We start from the raw sequence: 21,092 nt of genomic DNA, 5'->3' as shown, positions 1-21,092 counted from the left end.
TCTTTATAAGCTATCGGTATCAGAACCACCATGAAACTGGGCCCTTCACGTGCTCGGGGGCCCAGGCCCGGGCATAAAACCAGGTCTTCAAGGCCTTCTGAAAAGCTAGAAGGGTCGGGGCCATCCTAATCTCAGGAGGGAGGATGTTCCAGAGGGCAGGTGTCACAGCAGAAAAGACACTTCTAGTCCCCACCAGCGGACATTCCTTGGCTGACGGGACCCAGAGCATGCCCATCCTGCCAGACCGGATTGGACAGGTAGAAACAACTGGGGAAAGGCGGTCCCTCAGGCAACCCGGTCCCAAGCCATGAAGGGGTTTAAAGGTGACAACCAGCACCTTGAATTGCATCTGGAAACACACTGGCAACCAGCGCAGCTCCCGAAGCAGTGGTGTTACGTGCGCCAAGTAGCTGACACTATTTACAACCTGGGCAGCTGCATTCTGCGCCAGCTGAAGCTTCTGAATGCTTTTCAAGGGCAGCCCCATGAAGAGCGCATTGCAATAATCCAAACAGGAGGGCGTGAGTGACAGTGAGTAGAGCCTCTCAGTCCAGGAATGGGCGCAACTGACACACATGCCAAGGCCCTCTTAGCCACGGCTGCCACTTGTTCTTCCAGCAGGAGCCGTGAGTCCAAAAGGACCCCCAGACTGCGCACCGGGTTCGTCTGGGGCAGTGCCACCCCATCCAGAACCAAAGATGGAAGAACTTTGGTACTGGGAGGCCCAAACACCCAAAGCCACTCAGTCTTGCTTGGGTTGAGCTGGAGCAAATGCATCATGTCACTACAAGTTTTATCAGCATTCTTCGTTATGTTGTGCACACTAGATTCACCAGGTTAAAAGCTCATCCTAGGGCTGAGAATCCTTCACAACTGTGATGTGACCATATGTTCAACTTTGTATCTAGTGTTATAGCAGTCCTTTTTAAACTGAGCAAGGGAGTTGGACAAGATGCTGATGGCCATTTTGACCTTATAGTGATAGCAGTAGTTACTGAAAGTATGGAAGTAAGTGGGAGTCAGGATGCACAGTAAATGTATGGTGAAGGCATCAAGTGGCTTTGGTGGGAAAATGTTCAAGCATTTTGGCATGTTTCCAGACGTTTAGTGCAAACTGACTATGCTGGCACTAACCTCATAATAGCATTTTTTTTTTTTTTTTGCATAAAGTGAATTCTCAGGTGAAAATAATTGATCACACAGTAACGAATTTCATAAAGCGAGGGAAACTTGTAATCTGCATCATAGAAATAAACTGGCCCCATGTCATATACAGGGAGTCCTTGTTTAGCGACCACAATTGGACCAGCAACTCGGTCATTAAAGCAAAATGGTTGCTAAGTGAAACTGTGACTGTGCTTACAGTCTGACTTCAGCTTTCCTTTCCTTTCCAGACCTGTAAAGGTTGTAAATGTGAGGACTGGTTGTAAAGTTACTTTTTCATCACCGTCGTAACTTTGAACAGACACAAATGAGGCAGTCACTAAACAAGAACCACCTCTACTGTATTTAGGCATCAAATATCTTGAGTTGTCTCTCAGCTCAGTAGCCTATAAAATACATTCTATTTATTTGAATGCACACTTGAAGCAGTCTTGATTTACTATGATTTTTTAATGGACAATAATATATTACTGTGGCCCACTTCCTTTGCATTCTGAGAGCCTAAGATTCTTTACCAGACAATAGTGCAGGGATTCTGTGAATTTTCTGGAAAACAGCAGACCAGATAGTAGTAGTTGTAACTAGGGGTAAGAAAAGCAAGTACCAATCAGAACAAAGTTAAGCTACATCAAATCCTACATCATGTTGCCAACAGAAGCCCTGAAAAAGATTGCCATACCTAATTCTTTGCCCTCACAACACTGCCACCAAACATTGAATATACCTATCACTCTCTGAATAGCTCCTCTTAGTTCCTCATCTCTAGCAAGTAAGACTGAGAAAGGACTCTGGTTGAAACCTTGAAATCCACTGGCAATGCCGAATTGATGGACAGCCAGGGAAGCCATAATCATTGTTAGATCTACTCCATGGTATGGAAACTTGAAAACAGATCTTCAGAGATTATTTTATGGTTAAAATATTATTTATTTTATGGTCAAAATAATCAAATAAAATAATATGTATAAATTGTCCCAGTTTCAGAGTTAAGATTTCAATCAAGGCCACTGGTGGTGACTGATGGGCCAAAGATAAAGAGACGTATTTTAAAAAATCAGATCTTGCTTAGGACATCTGCTAAACCCGGCCTAACAAAACATTCAGATGCTTGAAACCAAGTAGTATGATTTTGGATTAAGTGATAATGTTGCACAACAGGCAAAAACAACAGCTGGGTTTTGACAACAGAGTAAACCACAGACTATCCCACCATTTTTAGCCTAATCTATGTAAAGGCAGCCTTTCTGCAACTAAATTTGCCACTGCAACTTTAAGAACTATCTGAAGGCTACAGAAATTAATTGTAAAGGTGATTTCCTCCCTTAACAAGGCAATATTCTGGACTAATTTGATTTGTATCTTCCTCTTTGTGAATCTTGTGAGAGTGCCAATGTAATAAACTATTTCAGGCAACTTTAGATGTTCTTATGAATTTGCCCCATTCTTTAAAACAAAAACTCATGGAAGTCCATAACTGTTGCTGTTCCCATGCTAATTTTAAATTCCATAAGCTAACCATGCATCCTTTGTAAAGGAACTCATTTTGGTCACTTGCACAATTCACTTTTGTGATCCTGAATGCAAAACAATTCCTACTTTCTCTCTGTAAGTCTATAAATCTGTATCACATTTCCTTGCCTGCTCCTGCTGACTCCTCCAGCCCCCCGACCTTTGCTTTTTTCCTTGTGGCAGGGAAGGCAAACACCCCCTTCTGAACCTTCTGGGTCTTCCCTCTAACACCCACTGTTTGTTCAAGTCATTGCAAAAATCCTGTGGAGGTTTATTTGAACCATCAATCTTTGGTGCTCTTTGCCAAGTCTTTGCAGCAGCTCCTTTTAGCACCTTTGCTACCTGAAAGCAGAGCATCCTAGCTCTTCTCATTCCATGCAGGCCCCCTCCCCTTCATAACAGCCCATTTGTCACCTACCCCATTTCATCCCAGGAGCCACATGCCAGCAACAATAGTCCAGCTGCCTCAGCCAGAATTGGGCTGTGACTGGGGTTCTGTGACACCAAATAGTGAAAATAATGAAGTGCTCTGAATTCTGCAAGTGTTCGTACCCTGCACTTACTACATGAATCCCAGTAATTTAAAGGGGCTCCATCATAGTGACAGGACAAGTGTGTGTGTGTGTGTGTGTGTGTGTGTGTGTTTCATCCTGTCCCAATTATCTCTTGAATGAGGGTGGGCGAAATAAAGGATTTTTGTTTTAAGGGACAAAAGACTTTGCTGCATTTATTGCACTTCATGAAGGCTTAAAACAACAGCCCTTGTTTGAAGCTTTGCAGAGGTCCAGTTTGGCTTGAGTTAGGGGAGGAGACCCATTTCTGAGCCCATTTTATGGGCATTTTGTCACTTCCCATGTTCAAACTACAAAAATGAAGGAAAATCCTTTGCAAGTATGTGAGAAGGGAAGGGAAGAAATGGATGCCAAGATAAATAAAGAAAAGAAAAGAGAAGGGGGCGGAGGGAGGGAGGAAAGAAAGAGGAAGGGAGGGAAAGAAATGGGAAGGAAGGAAGGAAAATGGACTGCAAATTATAGGAGCAATTATGACAGAGAAATAAAGAGGGATGCTTAGAAAAGATTCAAGTCTAATTCCCCAATGGCACTTTTGTAGCATAAATTTCTAAGATCTTGCTTTATCAAAGGGTGCTCATCACTTATTTTTAGGGAAAAGGAGCATATGAATATCATGTGTCAGATAAGAAAAACATTTGCCCCAATTTGCACTCCTTAACATCTCCAGATAAACCACACTATCCAGGACACCCACGCCCCCCCAAAATATTGCGGCCTGGATTCTAACCCTAAAAGCTTATGGCAGCTTTTTCCAACCTGTGCATCCCCCAGATGTCTAGATTCCAACCTCCAGTTTTCTTGGAAATGGTCATGCTGGTTGGGGAATTCTAGGACTAAGAAACGGAGATGGTTTGGTTGGGAAAGGCTGTCATACGCCAAACCTCTATCATACTGTCCCCTGGATCTGTTGGATCAAAATTCTCATTGCCACAGCCTGGCTAGGAAAGATGGCTATTGTAGTCCATCCTACCCAACAGCAGCAGGTTGGTGAAAAGTAGAGTTGGTTGTTTTGAATGCAACTGATTTAAGACTTCTCCTGTACCTCAAGGTCACATTTACCAGGTTTGAACTGGACCTATAAGCAGGTATTTAGGAGAACAGTAGCAGCATGGAAGAGGAGAGGTGCAGGGCAGCTGACTTGAGCAAGAGAAGGGGGGAGGTTGGGAGAACCCATGAAAGATAGTACAAAGCCATGCTGTTCTATGCCCTTCCTGGGAAGCAGCCCTGTCCCACACCTGCAGGAACATCTACCCAAGAAAGCTGAGGTAGAATGCCAGGACCGAGAGACAGATGACAAGGCTTCAGTGTCCCAAGGCAACAGAAAACTTGGCAATCCTTTTGGGTTCAGCCCCAGCACATGAACTGCATGTCCCCAGTTCCTCCCGCCCCCGGCAAGGGGAAGAGCAGTAACAGATGAGGTTTTCTTATCTCATGAAGGGAAATGGGGCTTCTAGACAACAGAGAAGACTAGGGAGTAAGATAATTTACTTATCACCCCAGAATGCCTACATGATAAACGTGTGCAGGTGGTGTCAGGGACAAGATACAATCTATACCAGTGATTGTCCAGGGAATAGGGGTGTCCTTTGGACAGGGGGCACCTCCAAAAGACACTGCAGCTGAGCTCAGGTCCTGTGGAAGCTTGCTGTTTGGACAATGAATAGCCTCAGCTGCCCAGCTTTTCATGACGGTTCTTTCATCAGCCAGGCGCTGATCTAAGCAGCTGCACCGCCTTGGCAACAGCAGCCACCACCATAAAAGGGGTACAGTGATAAGGGTGGTGGGAAGGGAGGGGGGAAAGAACGTCTTAGCAGCTGGAAAAAGATTGTGGAAGAGATTCAGTCACTGAGCGATGGAGAAATACTTAAGGTTGTAGAGGTATCTCCTGTATCCACCTACAGATTGGATCCCTGCTGATATGACGGCCTACAAGAGAGAGAAAAAATTGAGCCCTCCAGATGCTTGGGACTACAACTCCCAACTTCTAGTCATTAGTCAAACCTCCTTGATGGGAAGCACTGGGTTATCCCCGTTCTAGATCAGCTTTCAAGTTACAAAAGATGGACCAACTTCCATAATCCCAAACAAGCTGGTCATAATGGCTAGGATATGGCTTGAGCTGTTTTCCATATACCCAGAGGGTCTCATTTTGGCAAAAGCTGCTTCAGAACTTTACAGTGAAGGTGGGTGGCCAGAAGGGGAAGCGTACAACAATGTGGCGGGTTATCAAATCGCTACCAGGGGCTTTACTATTTTCTAATTAACAATTTCCCAGCTGGGAGACTGGTGGCCAAAGGGGAATACTATGGGGGGTGGGATGGGGTGGGGTGAAAATTGAGATGAAAACTGGCAGTGGGTGTTTGCCATCACTCTTCAGGTAGAGCAGGACATATTAGACCACTGTAACTGGCAGTATGACAGCAGACCAGCAAATTTTTTACTCAGCATCACCTGCCCATCACCCTGCAGTTTTTTTCTGCAGCTTACCTTAATGCCTTGCCAATCCCAATGGAAGGAACATACAATAACATCCCTTTTGTAAATCAAACTTGTCCCTGTGCTCTGGAGGAACCCAAGACCCCAGTCCACGTGCTCCTTTGATGCTCCTTGGATAGCAATTTACATTCTATCCTCCTCCTTCTGCCCATCAACAAAAATCCTCTGTCTCAAGGTTAATACATATAATCTCTTACCAAAATGAAACAATGTATTTAAATAAAGTGTTAGTTTCACTGCATCTCCAACAACATAAACGCAGCAAGGTCACCCCTAAAATATTGTTTGTTGTTGAAAAGGATTTGATCTAAAAATCTTTTGAAAACTGCGTTTTCTTTTTTATTGGTTAAATAAAACATACAAGCAAAAAAAAAAGAGGCAAAAACAAAAACATATATATACACACGTACTTAAAGGAATTTGAGAAAGAAAGCAAAACAAAAAAATAAAAAATAAAAAGGGCATTCTAGTAGCCTCTTCTCTGTCCCCCCCCCACTACTGTAATTCTTGAACTTTACTTTGGACATTATTACTCATTTTTGTTTTGATCTTTTAAATTATTATTTAAAACATTTTCTTCTTTAAAAATATTTTAAGTGTCTTAGCTTGCTTGCTGTGTGGTATGTGGTATATAAAGGAACCACTGCTGCTTGAATTTGGTTAACTTCTGCTGTGAACGTATACCGGGAGTTCTTCCATTGCCATATATTCTTCAGTTTTAGTCTCTTGTCCATCCTGTGTCGATGGCAAGGTTTTTATTTTCCAATGTTGTGCCAGACTGATTCTTGTGGCTGTCACCATGTATCTTATTAAATCGTGATTCTTTTTATTTATGTTCTCTGGGATCATTCCAATATACCACAAAAAATATTTGTGATTTTAATTTTAATTTTATTTTCAGAATTTTTTGAATGTTTTGGTGTATTTCTTTCCAGTACTTTTGGGTTTTTTTACGTAACCACTACATATACCCATTGGGGGAGATGAGCGGCATACAAATTTAATAATAAATAAAATAAATAAATATGATAAAATGTTCCTTCTTTGTTATGGCAATTCCAACAAATTATTATTTTTCAATATTTTTAGATATTCTATCTTAATCATGTGGGAGTTGTCTTCTGGACAAAGAAAATACACTCATAATCAAAAGACTATTCAGCATCGGAAACACAAACATGCACCCAACTATTCAGCAGTTTGCAGAATTAATTAATATAGATCAACCACAGATGTCTTGTAAATATATGTTTTGGTTTTTTTCCATTTTCCTTTCTTCTTTTATAATTTTGTGTATTCTTGTTCTTCGTTTTTTGTAAATCCATAATTACTGTGCTATAGTAAACATCATAAAGCACTCCTGCTTATAACTTAGGAACGCTTTAGACCTTAAGGCATTTTCATTATTCTTTCTAGATGTTCGTTCTTTCTTTCCTGCATGGCTTCCACTGTTTTGTTCCTTTGTTCTTTTTATGAAGTTATTTAATTTGCCGGTCAGTTGTTTAATTAAACAAATTGTTTAATTTAATTTGCTGTCTGTCTGTCTAGGCTTTGTATATTTTAAAATCTAATTTTTAAAAATTTGTGATGTTTTTATTTTAAAAATAACTTATCTTTTTATATGCCTGTTTTTATTCACTTGTTATTTTATTAATTGTTGTATGCCGCCCAGAGTCGCTTTGTGTGAGATGGGCAGATACACACACACACACACACACTTTTTAAAAGAGAGGCCTGTACTTTGATATTTGAGCATTTCTCCAGTGCTGAAACTTTCTGCAGTTTTAGTTGTGTAATTGCTAATTTTGTTAAACTCTTTTTTTTCCTCAGCTTCTTCCTGGGGTTCTTTTGACTGGACTGGCATATAAGCCTTAATATATAGATACAAGTAAATTATTTCCCCCCAAATTCCTCTCCCTACAGCATTAGCCTTCAATAAAAGGCCCAAATGGAACTTTCTTCTTGAACTGAAAGGGCAAGCAGGACTTCTTTTCAGTGTCAAATTATAGAGGAAGGCCTTGGCAAAGTTCACTTCTAGAACCAGATTACTCTGTGCACTGGAGAAGCAAGCATGCAGTGACTTATGCAACCCCTCATGTCTTTAAACCATTTTTGTGCGTGTGCCTTCAAGTTAGCCCTGATTCCTGGTGACTGCCTGGACTAATCCCATTTTCTCAGCACCATTTTCAGAAGTGGTTTGCCACTGCCATTTCCCCATCACTCACATTGGGGAAATTTATAAGGCTTTTTGGATCCTATAAGGGAAGTCGTCATTTCCTTTAAAATGCATGTTAATCCCATTTTAGAATATATATTAAGAATATATATAGAATATATACCACCTACCTCAGAACAGCAGGGAAGCAGTTTCTGATTTTCAGCAACTCTCATCAGAAGTGGCTCAAGGAGTGCAGAAAATAATTTTAGGAATCAACTGTGTGTAAATCTAGAATGTAGGTTGCCCATTCTTGTTCACAACTTTCACTGCAACTGAAGATTTTAATTAGGACTCTTGATTACTGAGTTGTAACTGGCTCTACCTGAATATGGTTATAAGACCCTTGCAGAGTTTCACATACCTTTTTAAGCAGCTTAGTCCGGAAGGAAAAAGAAATTTAAGAGTGTAAACCCTAATAATAAATGTCTCCCTCAAATAAAAGTAAAATCATACCCATATAAACTTGAGAAACTGTTGCCTTGATTTTGGCCACCTCAGAAATGGCACAAATGTTATCCTTCTTATGTCAGGCATGAGCAGCTTGTGCTAAAACCTGTGTGTGTTACAGTAGCACATTAAACAGTGGAAGTGTACCCTTCTCCCATAAAAAGAAAGGAGAAATGTAACTGCAGAAAGCAGCTGCAGTCTGATGTGAGAGGAGCCATCTTGCTCCTGTGGTTTCTGCTCCTACAAAGGTTTGCTTGTATGAGTTACTTCCACTTATCAGAGGTGGTCATGCAAATCCCCCTTTGCCCATGTTTGCACAAGCACAGGTAGGCAAGGACCTTGTCTCATCATAACAGCATGGCTGAATGACTCTGAAGGAAGTGTCTGTCTGAAAATTAAATTTCTGCACAATTCTGAATAAAAAGGGCCATTTCCCTTGTTTTGGATGGGCCTGCTGGGAGCTACTAAATGTGGTTGCTGTCTTAATCAGAACTGAGGAACAGATTATTTTTCTATGTCTCTTAGATGCTTCTAGCAGCTGCAGGCTCAGTGTGATTTTGCAGTCCTTGAACATTTGCTGGATACTCCTCTGAGACAGAGCCTCTTTTCCTGTTTGTGGCTGATCTTTCTTTTTAAAAGCAGGAGCAAAAGCCAAGACTGAATTCAAAAATGTCCCTGAATTCTATTGAGCTTGGGTGTTATATAGACTTTCAGTCAGCTGTGCTTGTCTGCAAAAAGACTCCTTATCAAGAGATTTTGTTGGAAAATAGCTTGAAGAAGAAAGTGGGGGGGGGGTGTACTTATGGAATTCATTGTGTACTGGAAGACTGCCCACTCTTCCTTCTGAAAGTGCATAAGGCTACACAACGATCTATGCAACAATTCAGCAACCCATTATATTTGGCCTGAAGTGACACTCAAGGCAGGGCCCAAGCTTGCTTCAAACACATTCAGCCTCCTGTAAATTCAGAATGGGGCTATTTGAACAGGGCACCTCTAAGGTGGGAGGAACCAAAAGAAGGGTTGGGTTTGCACAACATGCAGAACTAAATTTGCCATCTGCATTTCAGCAAATCCAGGCTGTATAGTTAATGGTTCAATGCATCGTGCTGAATCAGAAAACTGGGTTAATCAAATAAAACATGGTTAGGTTAACCATGGGTGAACATATACAAACACAGACAAGCTGTTTTCTTCCCACTGCCCCGTAATAAATTCATTTATGTCAATATGAAACACTGTTGTTTCTTTTTTTAAAATCTAACAGGATACAGGTCACCAAACCAAGAATGCATTTTACCTCTATGTCTTCCCCAAGTTTCCTTTTCTGATGCTTCTACCATTACAGAAGCTAATGCAGCTTCTCAGGCTTTTGAGATTATTTTCATTCCTACTTCTTTTAGCTTCAGGGGCTGAGTTCACCTGTCTGAGTTCCCTTCCTAACATCTCCAGAGACAAAGAAGTAATCATATATAATTCCACCCTCCAGCTCTTTATCCTAGGACATGGAACAATGTCAAGGCTCCAGCAAATTTAAATATCTCACTACTCCAGCTTCTTAACATGAAGAACATTGATAGCTCTAGAAGAAAAGCACAGAAGTGATGCTTGGTAGTTTCCAGAAGTACAAAGTAGGAGGCGGGCCACAAACTGTATTTCTGATTGACAACACCCCCTGCTGTCAGAAATGTGCTTTTCTCCAATTGCACAAACAATTCTGTTGCCTTTGGAGCTCATATGCTTTATGTTCATTTTCTCCTCCTTGCAAGAGGGACGCCAGCAATAAACTGTGCCAATATGCTTGTGCTACCAGCTCTAGTGCATTTATTTATATTTCAAATTTAATCACCCAATGAGCGACTCTGGGCGGTAACATTCCTTCAAGGGGAACAGTTTTTCTTGTAGCTGAACTCTACCAAACTTCAAAATGAACCCATCCATAATACAAACAAGGCTTGGTATGTGAATGATTATATTTTTGGGGTTTTTGGTTATTTTTTTACAAATATTTATAAACAAAGGTTAGAAACCTTAATCAACAGCACAGTTGCTCATTCCATTATATAAAAGAGAAAATACGAACATGTTCTACACTGACATACTCTATAAAGAACACAAGTCTCTAAAAACCCTGGCCATACCTCTGCCCATCAGTCTGGGCTGCTTGCTCTACACCTACTGGTGACGCAGAAGACACAGTAATCACATTCCTTTCTGATTTCACACTGATGCTGGAACTGGGCTGGTCAATCTCCTCTGGTGATGAGGTCCTCAATGTAAGCATCCAGTTCATCATCTGTATTGAAATCAATGTCCTAAAAACAGCAAAAAGACATGTTAGTCCTTAGAATGTACCTCTTACAAACAAAATACTCAACAGTGACTCTTAGCAATTACAAAAATACAATACAGAATTTGGTAGACAAGAAGATTCTGAGAATCTAAGCAAAGGCAGATGTGAGAGAAGTTGGAGACTTAGTAACTTCTGTCTGTAATTCTTGTAACTCTTGATTACTGGCTGTTCTAAGTACAGCTTATGGAAAATGTGATTCAAAGCAACTTAAAGGCTGTGATCTAACAGTGGGTATGTGCAAACCTAGAGTCCTGGGAACGGTAGGTTTTGCACATCTTGACAAAGAGCTCAAAGACAGAGATAGTTCAGGTTCTGCAGTGAGGCCTCACTCACTTCTTGCACTTTCTGGAGTAGTGCAACGATGTTTGTCCTCAATTTCTGAAGCTTCTCCTTTGTCTCTGTGAGCTTCTGCTCTTGGATATGAAGTTTTTCCTCGCACGCTTGGATCTGGGCATTTGCACGGGTCTGATAAGAGTTGCATAAGTTCTGCAGACCCATCTCATATTGTTTAAAGTACTCTTTCTGTGGAAAGATAGACACAGGGAGAACATTCCAAGATTACCAAAAACAAGACAAATAACTTCAATTTGCTCCAGGCAAGTCAAACCAGCCCTGACTATTACTCCATTATGCTGAGTAACAGGTTACGATTATGTGGCTTTTTTGGGGGGAGGGGAGTGTATAATTTAACTATATTCTATAAATAACAAATGAATTTTAATGCAGGGATCTGTATTCTAACTTCTTTCATCTTCTGCTTTATATGTTAGCACAAAGTAGTGGTATAAACTACTCCCAGTTATGTCAACATCAAACTAGAATTCAAGGGTTCAGCTCCTATTCTAGGAATTTCACAAATATTAAAGGAGATGACAACAGATGTGATACCAAACCACTGATTCTAAAAATCTACATCTCATAAAAGAGAACTCAAGAATGTACCTGGGGAAGCCGTTAATTATGGTATTGCTTGCCTCAGCTGTGAATTTATCAGTGAACAAAGGACTCACCAAAGGGAATGCCACCAACTCTTCTGAGCTCATGGAAGTCAAATCCTTCTTGGAGATGGGAAAATTGGGGGGTAGGAAGTAACGCAAACAATTCCTACAGAAACAAACAGAAGACAGGCAAGTCCATAGGAGAAGTATGATGTCATTTGCAGTTCTTTAAAAACACAAAGCATAGAAAATTATACTGGATGCAGAATTCAAACATTAAAATCTTAGTTCTACTTTTTATTAAGGATGTTTCTATATATATATAGGGCAAAGGCCCAGCTTTCTTGATAAGTCTTTAATGCTGGGAAAGGTGGAAGGAAAGAGAAGAAGAGGACAACCCAGCAAGGAGGATGGATTCGATTACAGTGATGAAGGGTGTGCCATTGGAAGACGTGAAGGGCCAGGTTGGGGACAGACCATCTTGGAGAAGATCTATTTATGTGGTTGCTGAGTTGACACTGACCTGATGGCACATAATCAGTCAATCAATCAAAAGATGCATTCAAAGTGTTTAGTGTCCTGCTCTTCCCCATGACCTGAATAAATTATTCAAAGTTGGCAGATCTCAATGGATTGCAACATTAAATGGTAGTATCCCCCTGCATCTGGTCCAATAATGAAACCTGAAAGGCAGCTAATAGTTTATTCAGAAACACAAAATGAGAAGATCAAATACATGCTTGAAGACCAAATTATGACTGCAGTGACAAATGCTTCCAGGACACTGAACTGAAACTCACCGTAGGGACTGGGCTAACAAGTCTACAGTCTCCTGGCTGCTGCTGGATCCAGTGGTATCTGGCTCTGTTCGGACACACTCAGAGGTAGAAGGTTCAGGAGGAACATTTGTCTGCTGCTGCTGCTGCTGCTGCTGCTGCTGCTGCTGCTGCTGAGTATCTGGAATCTGATGTTCTGGAGAGGGGGGCTTCATCAGCCTCACATCCTCGCTGCCTCTTTCTACCCTGAATGAAGCAAAAGCAACAGGCACATCACAAGTCTTTGCCATTCTAAAGTGACTCCACTAACTGCCTCTGACATTTCTTTCTGACCAAGGGTTACAATCATTAAAATACTGGACACAACATTTTTATCAAGTACATGAAATGCAGAACACCCAAGGGGAGTTTATTTTTCTGCATCAGCTGCTGGGAAATAAAAAAGCGAGACAGTGCAATTACAGTCACAGCATGATGGCAACAGAAAAAAGTATTTGATGTGATTCAGAACTGGTTGTCTTATACTCAAATTCAGCCTTGGACATCATTCCTGGGTCAAAATGAAAAGGCTGCTAATTCTCACAATTTACAGAGCAGAGCTACTTAATTCTAGGAGTAGAGGAATTGTAATAATACTACAGAATTCAGCTTCTTAAGGACCTTGGTCTGGCTTTTTTATTTTAAAAAGCAAGCTTCTATCCTTTCGGATTACAAAGATAAATCAGTCCTGTGATCATTGCTTGGTGGAAAACCAGAAGAGTCAGAGGAAGTGGGAGACTGAAAAAGATTCACAGCACTCAGGAACTGGGGTCTCAGAAAATCATTAGCAAATTAAGTTATAAATTAACTCCTGTATGCTGATTACAACTTGCAACTCATTTCAACTGGTCATCTGTGAATTCACACACATAGTTTCTACACCTATAAAGAGCCACATTCAGAAAGCTTTAGAGCCTGGGTAGAAGTCCTACTCTTCAATAGTATCCCCCGTGACAACATGGTCTTTGCCCTTTCCTGAGTTCCATGACCCATCACAGTGAATCCTAGAAACTCCAGAGAAAGCTTCCAATAGGGGAGAGGATTCACAGATGACTATTCAAAGAAGATGTGATGGAGTGGAATTGTGAAGGCCAGGCTCAGGGAGATAAACATTTTCTTAGCTTGCCAGAACAGCGTGGGAAGAACAAGAGGATGAGACTGGCACCTCCCTGAGGAATTCAGTGTTGTGACTGGATGACTTTGGGAACTGGGGTTTCAGTCTGGGAAGATTCTTGCTAGAGGTTGTAGCTAATAAACATAGCTGGACTGAATTTACATGGTCTCTTGGAGTTCCTTGGGCTAGGCCTGACAGAAGTTCAGCGAAAGTCATGCCATCAATAGGGGCGTGTGAATCACCCAGAATGTGATTTAAATTTCTGAATCAATTAGAAAAGTTGATCTGATTCCATTTGAATTTCTAATTCAATTTGGCAAATCAAGTCAATCTGATTCTGACTTTTGAATCAATTTGGAAATCTGAAAAAAATTAATCAGCAAAGAGTATATTTGCACATGCACAAGTATCAGAGGCATTCAATTCTACAGGCTAAAACCATTTAGAAACTCAAATTATGGGACTGCCTTGGAACTGAATTTCTGGATTGAATATTCACACAGCTGTAACTAGCTCCTCTTCCTTACAGTCTCAGTGAATTGACACTCATGGCTGATTAGCAGGTGTCTTTACCTGACAGTGGAGAAAGAGTTACTGTAACATCAAGGATGGCTCAGCTATGATGTAAGAGGCTTCCTCTGAACTTGAATTCCTAATGAACATGGTAGACTGTGACTACACTGCTGTCTTGCAGAATTCAGAAAGTGGAATATGCCAGAAGAATACTGCAGATGTGTTCTGTGACCTGCATTTTTCAATTAACTGGAAGAGATGCTGCTTAGACAAGGTAACTCTTCCTATTTACTCTTGTGAGCTGTGAGATAACAAACTTTCTGTTCTAACCCCAAATAGATAATTTCCCTCTTTTGTCATAACAGGTGCCTAGTGCTTGCTAGACATTTAATCCTCATTAATATATAATCTTTCCTTGCTGATGCCTAAGCTAAGCAACTCTGGAGGTGGAGGGGGAAAGAGAGGTTGCAGGGCTATAAAACCTGCCCAACAAAAGCAACTCCTTTTGAGTCGAATTCCAGAGACTGTCCTTGCCACTTGGGCTCACTGTGGAAGACTGGGGAAAGATCCCTGGTACTGTAAATAATTAATAGGGACAATTTAAATAAACACAATGGGTGTTTGTTTCAGTCCTGGCACCTCCTTTAACATCCTCCTGCTTTGGTATCCATCCTGCAAATTCTAAAGTTAGCTGGTAATGCAAGAATTTCAGAAAACAAGATGTTGCCATTATCAAGGCAGAATAAGCCTAGATTCCAACAGGGTGGGGTTGTTTCCCGATATTGTATGAAAAGGGACCACCAGCAGAGAGTAAGAAAGATGATTTTGATGAAGACAGGTTAGGTCTGTTACCAAAGCGATGAGGGGAAAAGCATATCTTAAGTCCAAAACAAGCAGAAGTATGCAGAAGCAGCTCAGACACACACCTCCCTAGTTCACATGGGTATAAGGCATGAAGGTATAGCACAATCAGACTTGCAAGATTCTGTTATTATATCCCCTCTCAATAAGCTTTTCTGTGGAATTAATTCCCCGTCTGGTCTACCTGGTGGGGCTGATGTCACCGAGACCTCAGTTGCCATAAACCATGCTTTTTTCAGACTCAAATATGTCACCGACTGGAGTGGAAAGGTACTCTTCTCTACACTTAAAGTCCATCTGACATCAAGCATGTCAGATCCTGGAAAAAGGCTGGTATCATGCTTTAAATGACAGAGGAAAAACAATGTGGCAGAAACAAAATCCTGTCTGAGAACCAGCTGATCTATTTGAAATTATGTGGGTAGGACCTATGCTAAGCACAACTATTCTCTAGTCTTCCTGTCTGAAAGGACAGCCATCAGAAAGGCTGCTTTCCATGGCAGGTGAAGCAGCACTGAGAAGGAGTGTCCCATTAGTACAGCTAATATCAATGATTCTACGGGAGGAGACAAGATAACTGGTGGGCAGCAGTTAAGAGAATTATGGATGGGTAAGGTGCCAGACTTGCAAAGTTTATGGCTTACAGCATTCAGTTTCTTACCCTCCTTCTCAGCTGATACCACCTCTTGAAAGAATCCATGACTACTAAATTCTGGGTAGGATGATGTCAGAAGGATTGGCAATCCTCGTTTCTGTATAAATTGTATATTTGGCAAGAGGGAGGTGAGTTAGAGAAGGGTTCCTTCTAAGAAACGTGGGGCAACTGCCAACAGGGATGTATCTTATATGACAATGAACACCAACACTTGAACGACTGAATTGCTTACATCTGTAGGCTGAGAGAATGGGCTGTTTTTGATACCAGTGATGATAAACATACCAGATTGTCCATCACTGCTTTCAGGGACAATGAAGAGGCTCTCTGACCTTCTAAGTCTGAGCCAGTCTCATGGGCATCTTCTCTAGTAAAATGTGCTGCATCTGTCTGCTTGCAGGATGGTCATGGCTGTGGTCTCAAGAGAGCTGTGCAGATACTATTCTAAAGGTTTGGTCGTAAATAGTTGGTGGAGCAAAATAGTCCTGTGGTCATGAGGCTGATGGACCTGTGCATAGTGCCACTAGCTAACATTAGGGTGATGGATACAGAAGACATAAAGACCACTGATACTGGCATTGATGAAACTTGGTAGATGCAATACAGACAGAAGTGCCAAACTTTCATGTCATAGTGTTGCCCACTTCAATTGGAATGCATAGTTCCTCCATTCTTGTTAATATGAAAAATGTGGTACTCTTTATCTGGAGCATCATTCCATATGCAAGTCTAAAAGTTGGACTGAGATTGGCTAAAATGGTAATTATGTGGGAGATTATGAGTTACTACAATCAGACTGAGGGGGTGGTGAATAATTCTGGATCTTGTCCTTGAGAAACATTTCTCTTGATTTGCAAAGGCAGCATCTTTCTTAGTCCTGGAGTTAAGTGAATCAGAAAGATCAGAAGAAGCGGTGCTTAAGTGGTGTTGTGTTAAAAAAAAATAGCTCAGAGCCAGCTCTTGTAACCAGAGCTACTGCTTTGTACAACTGCCTTGTTCAGGCTTGGATAGAACAAGACACTAGAGTACCTTATGGAGGAACTAAATAATATCCCAATATCAGGGAATTATTTGGTCCTGTACTTTTCCCCTTAGTTTTGAATGGTAAAACAGTGGGACGCCTCACTATTTAAGGCCAGATGAATCAAATCTAGTTCATCATCAGTTATCTGCAGGGTTCTTTCCCAAAGGGAAACCCGAAGTCTTGGTCTTGCTGTGCATGGCCTGTTAGCAAAGATCTACTAGTGGTGGCATGCATCAGGAATGTGCCCCTTCTAGAGATAGAACAAGTGTAGAAACTGCCCACTGGGGAATGAAAGCCTATTGTCATATCTCTGGCAGCCTGAGAGGCTGCAGAGTTGCCTCAGGGTGAACTCTGTGGAGGCATACCATCAAACACTAAGTGGTATTATTCTCCCTACTCTTATTGCACCAAAACATGAACATCTCCTGCCTTAAGCCAGGGCTTTGCAATGCTACTTCTCCCAAACTGAACCTGAAATACTGCACAGCCTATGTGTAAGACCCAATGAAGATCTAACACTGTTAGCAAGAAAGAACAAAGGAAGCCTTCTCTCTTAAAATCCCAGAGCCATCTACATGTATTACATGGTTCCAACAAGTTGTTTCATCACTTAATTCACAGCAGCCTTACCATCGCACAAAACCTTTAAGTGCCCCAGCCCTCAAAAAGCCCCTCCCCTATTGCTCCAGAATCTGTACATTAAAAATTACCATCGATCCCTTGGGGTAACATCAGTTGGGACATAATCAAATTTCACCTTCCAACGGACCATCTGCTTGCCCACCTCCACTGCTGTAACTCGGCCTGTGAACCATTCCTTGTTCACTCGTACTTCCACATGTTGCCCTTTATCTGAGAGAAGCAGAAAGGGAGAGGCAGCTCAAAGACCAGCAAAAAGCCCTGACTGACAGAACGAACAGGACTCTGGTGCTCTCCATGTTCTCAAAATGGAACAGCTGCTGCAACAGAAGATTGAAGTTCAAATCATGCAATCTTTTTTTAATGTACCAGAATTGCTATCAGTGTCAATTACTTCCCTTAGTACCTTGTATATGAGACTGAGATTCAGTAACTGAATTCATAGAGCAAAGATTGCTGGGCTACAAGGGATAAGGGATGCTACAAACTAAAATTCAGCAGCATCTGAAAAACCACAGGCTTCCCACCCCTCGCTTAGGTGATCCTATTAACATAAAGAGATGGAGAAGAGTATGCCTGTGGTAGGCATAATCTATATGTAGTTTACATCTCTTTAAAAACATTGCAGGTGCAGAGATCAAACCAAAGTATCTTACCTTTTTGTGCTCTTTTCATTTCTGCTAATTCCTCTTCTCCTGCACTGTCTGTGAGCTGAAAACAGAAAAGTCAAATACATTCAGAAATCAATAATCTTCATCAAACATTTTACATACCAAAAATTCAGAATATAATACCACCCAGAACAAAAGTACAGCTTTTTTGCACAATTGGGAATATAACACCCTGTTCTATACAGAGATGTACAGCCAGTCCTGCACCATAGCTACATACAGACATGATAGTATGGAACCTATGTTGCAGATTGAAATAACCCTAATGTTGATACGTACATAAGATCTGATTCGACATCAATGTATTTCATTCCAAGCTGCTATACTATGTCAACATTTCCTTCATTTTGTTTGGCAACTGGGAGAACCATGTTGTTGTTATCAATAAACTATGAATGTCATTTAGGAATTGGTTAGCTTAATAAAAAGTATTCAAGTGTTGCCTACATGAGAATAAAATGGGGCAGAAATGCAATGTACACTTCTTTGCACTTTACCAAGGAAGGGTGAAATCTTCTCTATACAGATCTTTCTGCCTAGTGTAACCATTATCAGAGACCCTCCTGGTTAACTCAACTAAGTAAAATCTCAAAGTTCAGATGTTCAACATGTGGCATTCTAAGATGTTGCTAAATACACTGGATATTTTAGCCAGGCCTGCTGGCAGCTGTAGTTCAACATCTGGAAGGCTGGATGCTGTGCACTTCTGCAATGGATTTCCACTTGGTGTTTACTAAGAGGAGGACATTTTATATTTTGACTCATTCTCTGGGCCACTCTCTCCTCTGGAATGTGCTTTGTTATAATCTATTCATGGACATTTTTACTTTATTCACTTGGGCATTGGAGAGCTTACTGACAGTGGGTTTGTGGTTTTTTTGTTGTTATTTTACTCTAGTTTTTGCATTTTATAGTCAATTTTATTTTTTAACTCTATGCACTGCCTGGAAATGCATCAATAAACAAGGTGCTAAATATGTCTTTAATATATATACATTATTGTTGTTGTTCAGTCGTTAAGTCATGTCTGACTCTTCGTGACCCCATGAACCATATTTCGCCAGGCCTTCCTGTCCTTCACTGCCTCCCTGAGTTTGCTCAGTTTCATGCTCATTGCTTCAGTGATGCTATCTAACCATCTCATCCTCTACCGTCCTCTTCTCCTTTCGCCTTCAATCTTTCCCAGCATCAGGGTCTTTTCCAAAGAGTCCTCTTTTCGCATTAGGTGACCAAAGTATCTGAGCTTGAGCTTCATTAGCAATCCTTCCAATGAGCAGTCAGGGTTGATTTCCTTTAAGATTGACTGGTTTGACCTCCTAGCAGTCCAGGGGACTCTCAAGAGTCTTCTCCAGCACCACAGTTCAAAGGCATCAATTCTTCGGCGCTCAGCCTTCTTTATGGTCCAGCTCTCACAGCCATACATTACTACTGGAAAAACCATAGCTTTGACTATGCGGATCTTTGTCGGCAAGGTGACGCCTCTGCTTTTTAATATGCTATCTAGGTTTGCCATAGCTTTCCTCCCAAGGAGCAAGCATCTTTTAATTTCATGGCTGCAGTCTCCGTCTGCGGCGATCTTGGAGCCCAAATAAATGAAGTCTGTTACTGCTTCCATTTCTACCCCTTCTATTTGCCAGGAATTGATGGGTCCAGATGCCATGATCTTAGTTTTTTTAATGTTGAGTTTCAAGGCAGCTTTCGCACTCTCCTCTTTCACCCTCATCAAGAGGCTCTTTAGTTCTTCTTCACTTTCTGCCATTAGGGTGGTATCGTCTGCATATCTGAGGTTATTGATGATTCTCCCTGCAATCTTAATTCCGGCTTGTGATTCTTCCAGCCTGGCATTTCTCATGATGTACTCTGCATATAGGTTAAATAAGCAGGGTGACAGTATACAGCCTTGTCGTACTCCTTTCCCTATTTTGAACCAATCGGTTGTTCCGTGACCGGTTCTAACTGTTGCTTCTTGGCCCGCATACAGATTTCTCAGGAGACAGGTAAGATGGCCTGGTACCCCCATCTCTTTAAGAATTTGCCACAGTTTGTTGTGATCCACACAATCAAAGGCTTTTGCATAGTCAATGAAGCAGAAGTAGATGTTTTTCTGGAACTCTCGTGCTTTCTCCATGATCCAGCGAATGTTGGCGATTTGATCTCTAGTTCCTCTGCCTCTTCGAAACCCAGCTTGTACATCCGGTAGTTCTCGGTTCACGTACTGCTGAAGCCTAGCTCGTAGGATTTTGAGCATAACCTTGCTAGCATGTGAAATGAGTGCAATTGTGCGATAGTTTGAGCATTCTTTGGCATTGCCCTTCTTTGGAATTGGAACGTAAACTGAACTTTTCCAATCCCATGGCCACTGTTGCGTTTTCCAAACTTGCTGGCATATTGAGTACAGCACTTTAACACCATCGTCTTTTAGTATTTTAAATAACTCAGCTGGAATACTGTCATCTCCACTAGCTTTGTTGTTAGCAATGCTTCCTAAGGCCCACTTGACTTCACTCTCTAGGATGTCTGGCTCAAGGTCAGTGACCACACCAGCATGGACATCAAGGACATTAAGATCTTTCTTGTATAGTTCTTCTGTGTATTCTTGCCACCTCTTCTTAATCTCTTCTGCTTCTGTTAGGTCCCTGCCTTTTTTGTCCTTTATCATGCCCATCTTTGTACTAAACGTTCCTTTGATATCTCCAATTTTCTTGAAGAGATCTCTAGTCTTCCCCATTCTATTGTTTTCCTCGATTTCTTTGCATTGTTCATTTAAGAAGGCCTTCTTATCTCTCCTTGCTATTCTCTGGAAATCTGCATTCAATTGCTTATATCTTTCCCTTTCACCCTTGCTTTTCACATTCCTTCTTTCCATAGCTATTTGTAAAGCCTCATCTGACAGCCATTTTGCTTTCTTGCATTTCTTTTTCTTTGGGATGGTTTTAGTTGCTGCCTCCTGTACAATGTTACAGACCTCCGTCCATAGTTCTTCAGGCGCTCTGTCTACCAAATCTAATCCTCAAAATCTATTCATCACCTTCACTGTGTACTCACAAGGAATATGATCTAAGTCATACCTGAGTGGTCTAGTGGTTTTCCCTACATTTTTCAA

General features: G+C 41.2%; 1 protein-coding gene across 2 annotated transcripts in view; it reads right to left on the bottom strand.

Annotated features, from left to right (window-relative positions):
• Positions 1-10,365: 10,365 nt before the first annotated feature.
• Positions 10,366-21,092, bottom strand: part of MORC2 (MORC family CW-type zinc finger 2) — a 69,028-nt gene continuing 58,301 nt past the window's right edge. For both annotated transcript variants that reach the window (XM_088143857.1, XM_088143858.1), the window contains 6 exons: positions 17,975-18,029; positions 17,390-17,531; positions 12,498-12,719; positions 11,770-11,863; positions 11,093-11,281; positions 10,366-10,721 (listed from right to left, as the gene is read on the bottom strand). In XM_088143857.1, the coding sequence (XP_087999983.1) occupies positions 10,653-10,721; positions 11,093-11,281; positions 11,770-11,863; positions 12,498-12,719; positions 17,390-17,531; positions 17,975-18,029 (771 nt within the window). In that variant the 3' untranslated portion in view covers positions 10,366-10,652. The remainder of the gene's footprint in view (positions 10,722-11,092; positions 11,282-11,769; positions 11,864-12,497; positions 12,720-17,389; positions 17,532-17,974; positions 18,030-21,092) is intronic.

The sequence above is a fragment of the Python bivittatus genome, unplaced genomic scaffold (genome assembly GCF_059951505.1).
Source record: "Python bivittatus isolate LINGU-HERP-01145 unplaced genomic scaffold, Pbiv_v1 ctg000390_np1212, whole genome shotgun sequence".
NCBI lineage: Eukaryota > Metazoa > Chordata > Lepidosauria > Squamata > Pythonidae > Python > Python bivittatus.
Note: the sequence above shows the minus strand (reverse complement) of the source record. Positions and strands in the feature narration are given on the sequence as shown.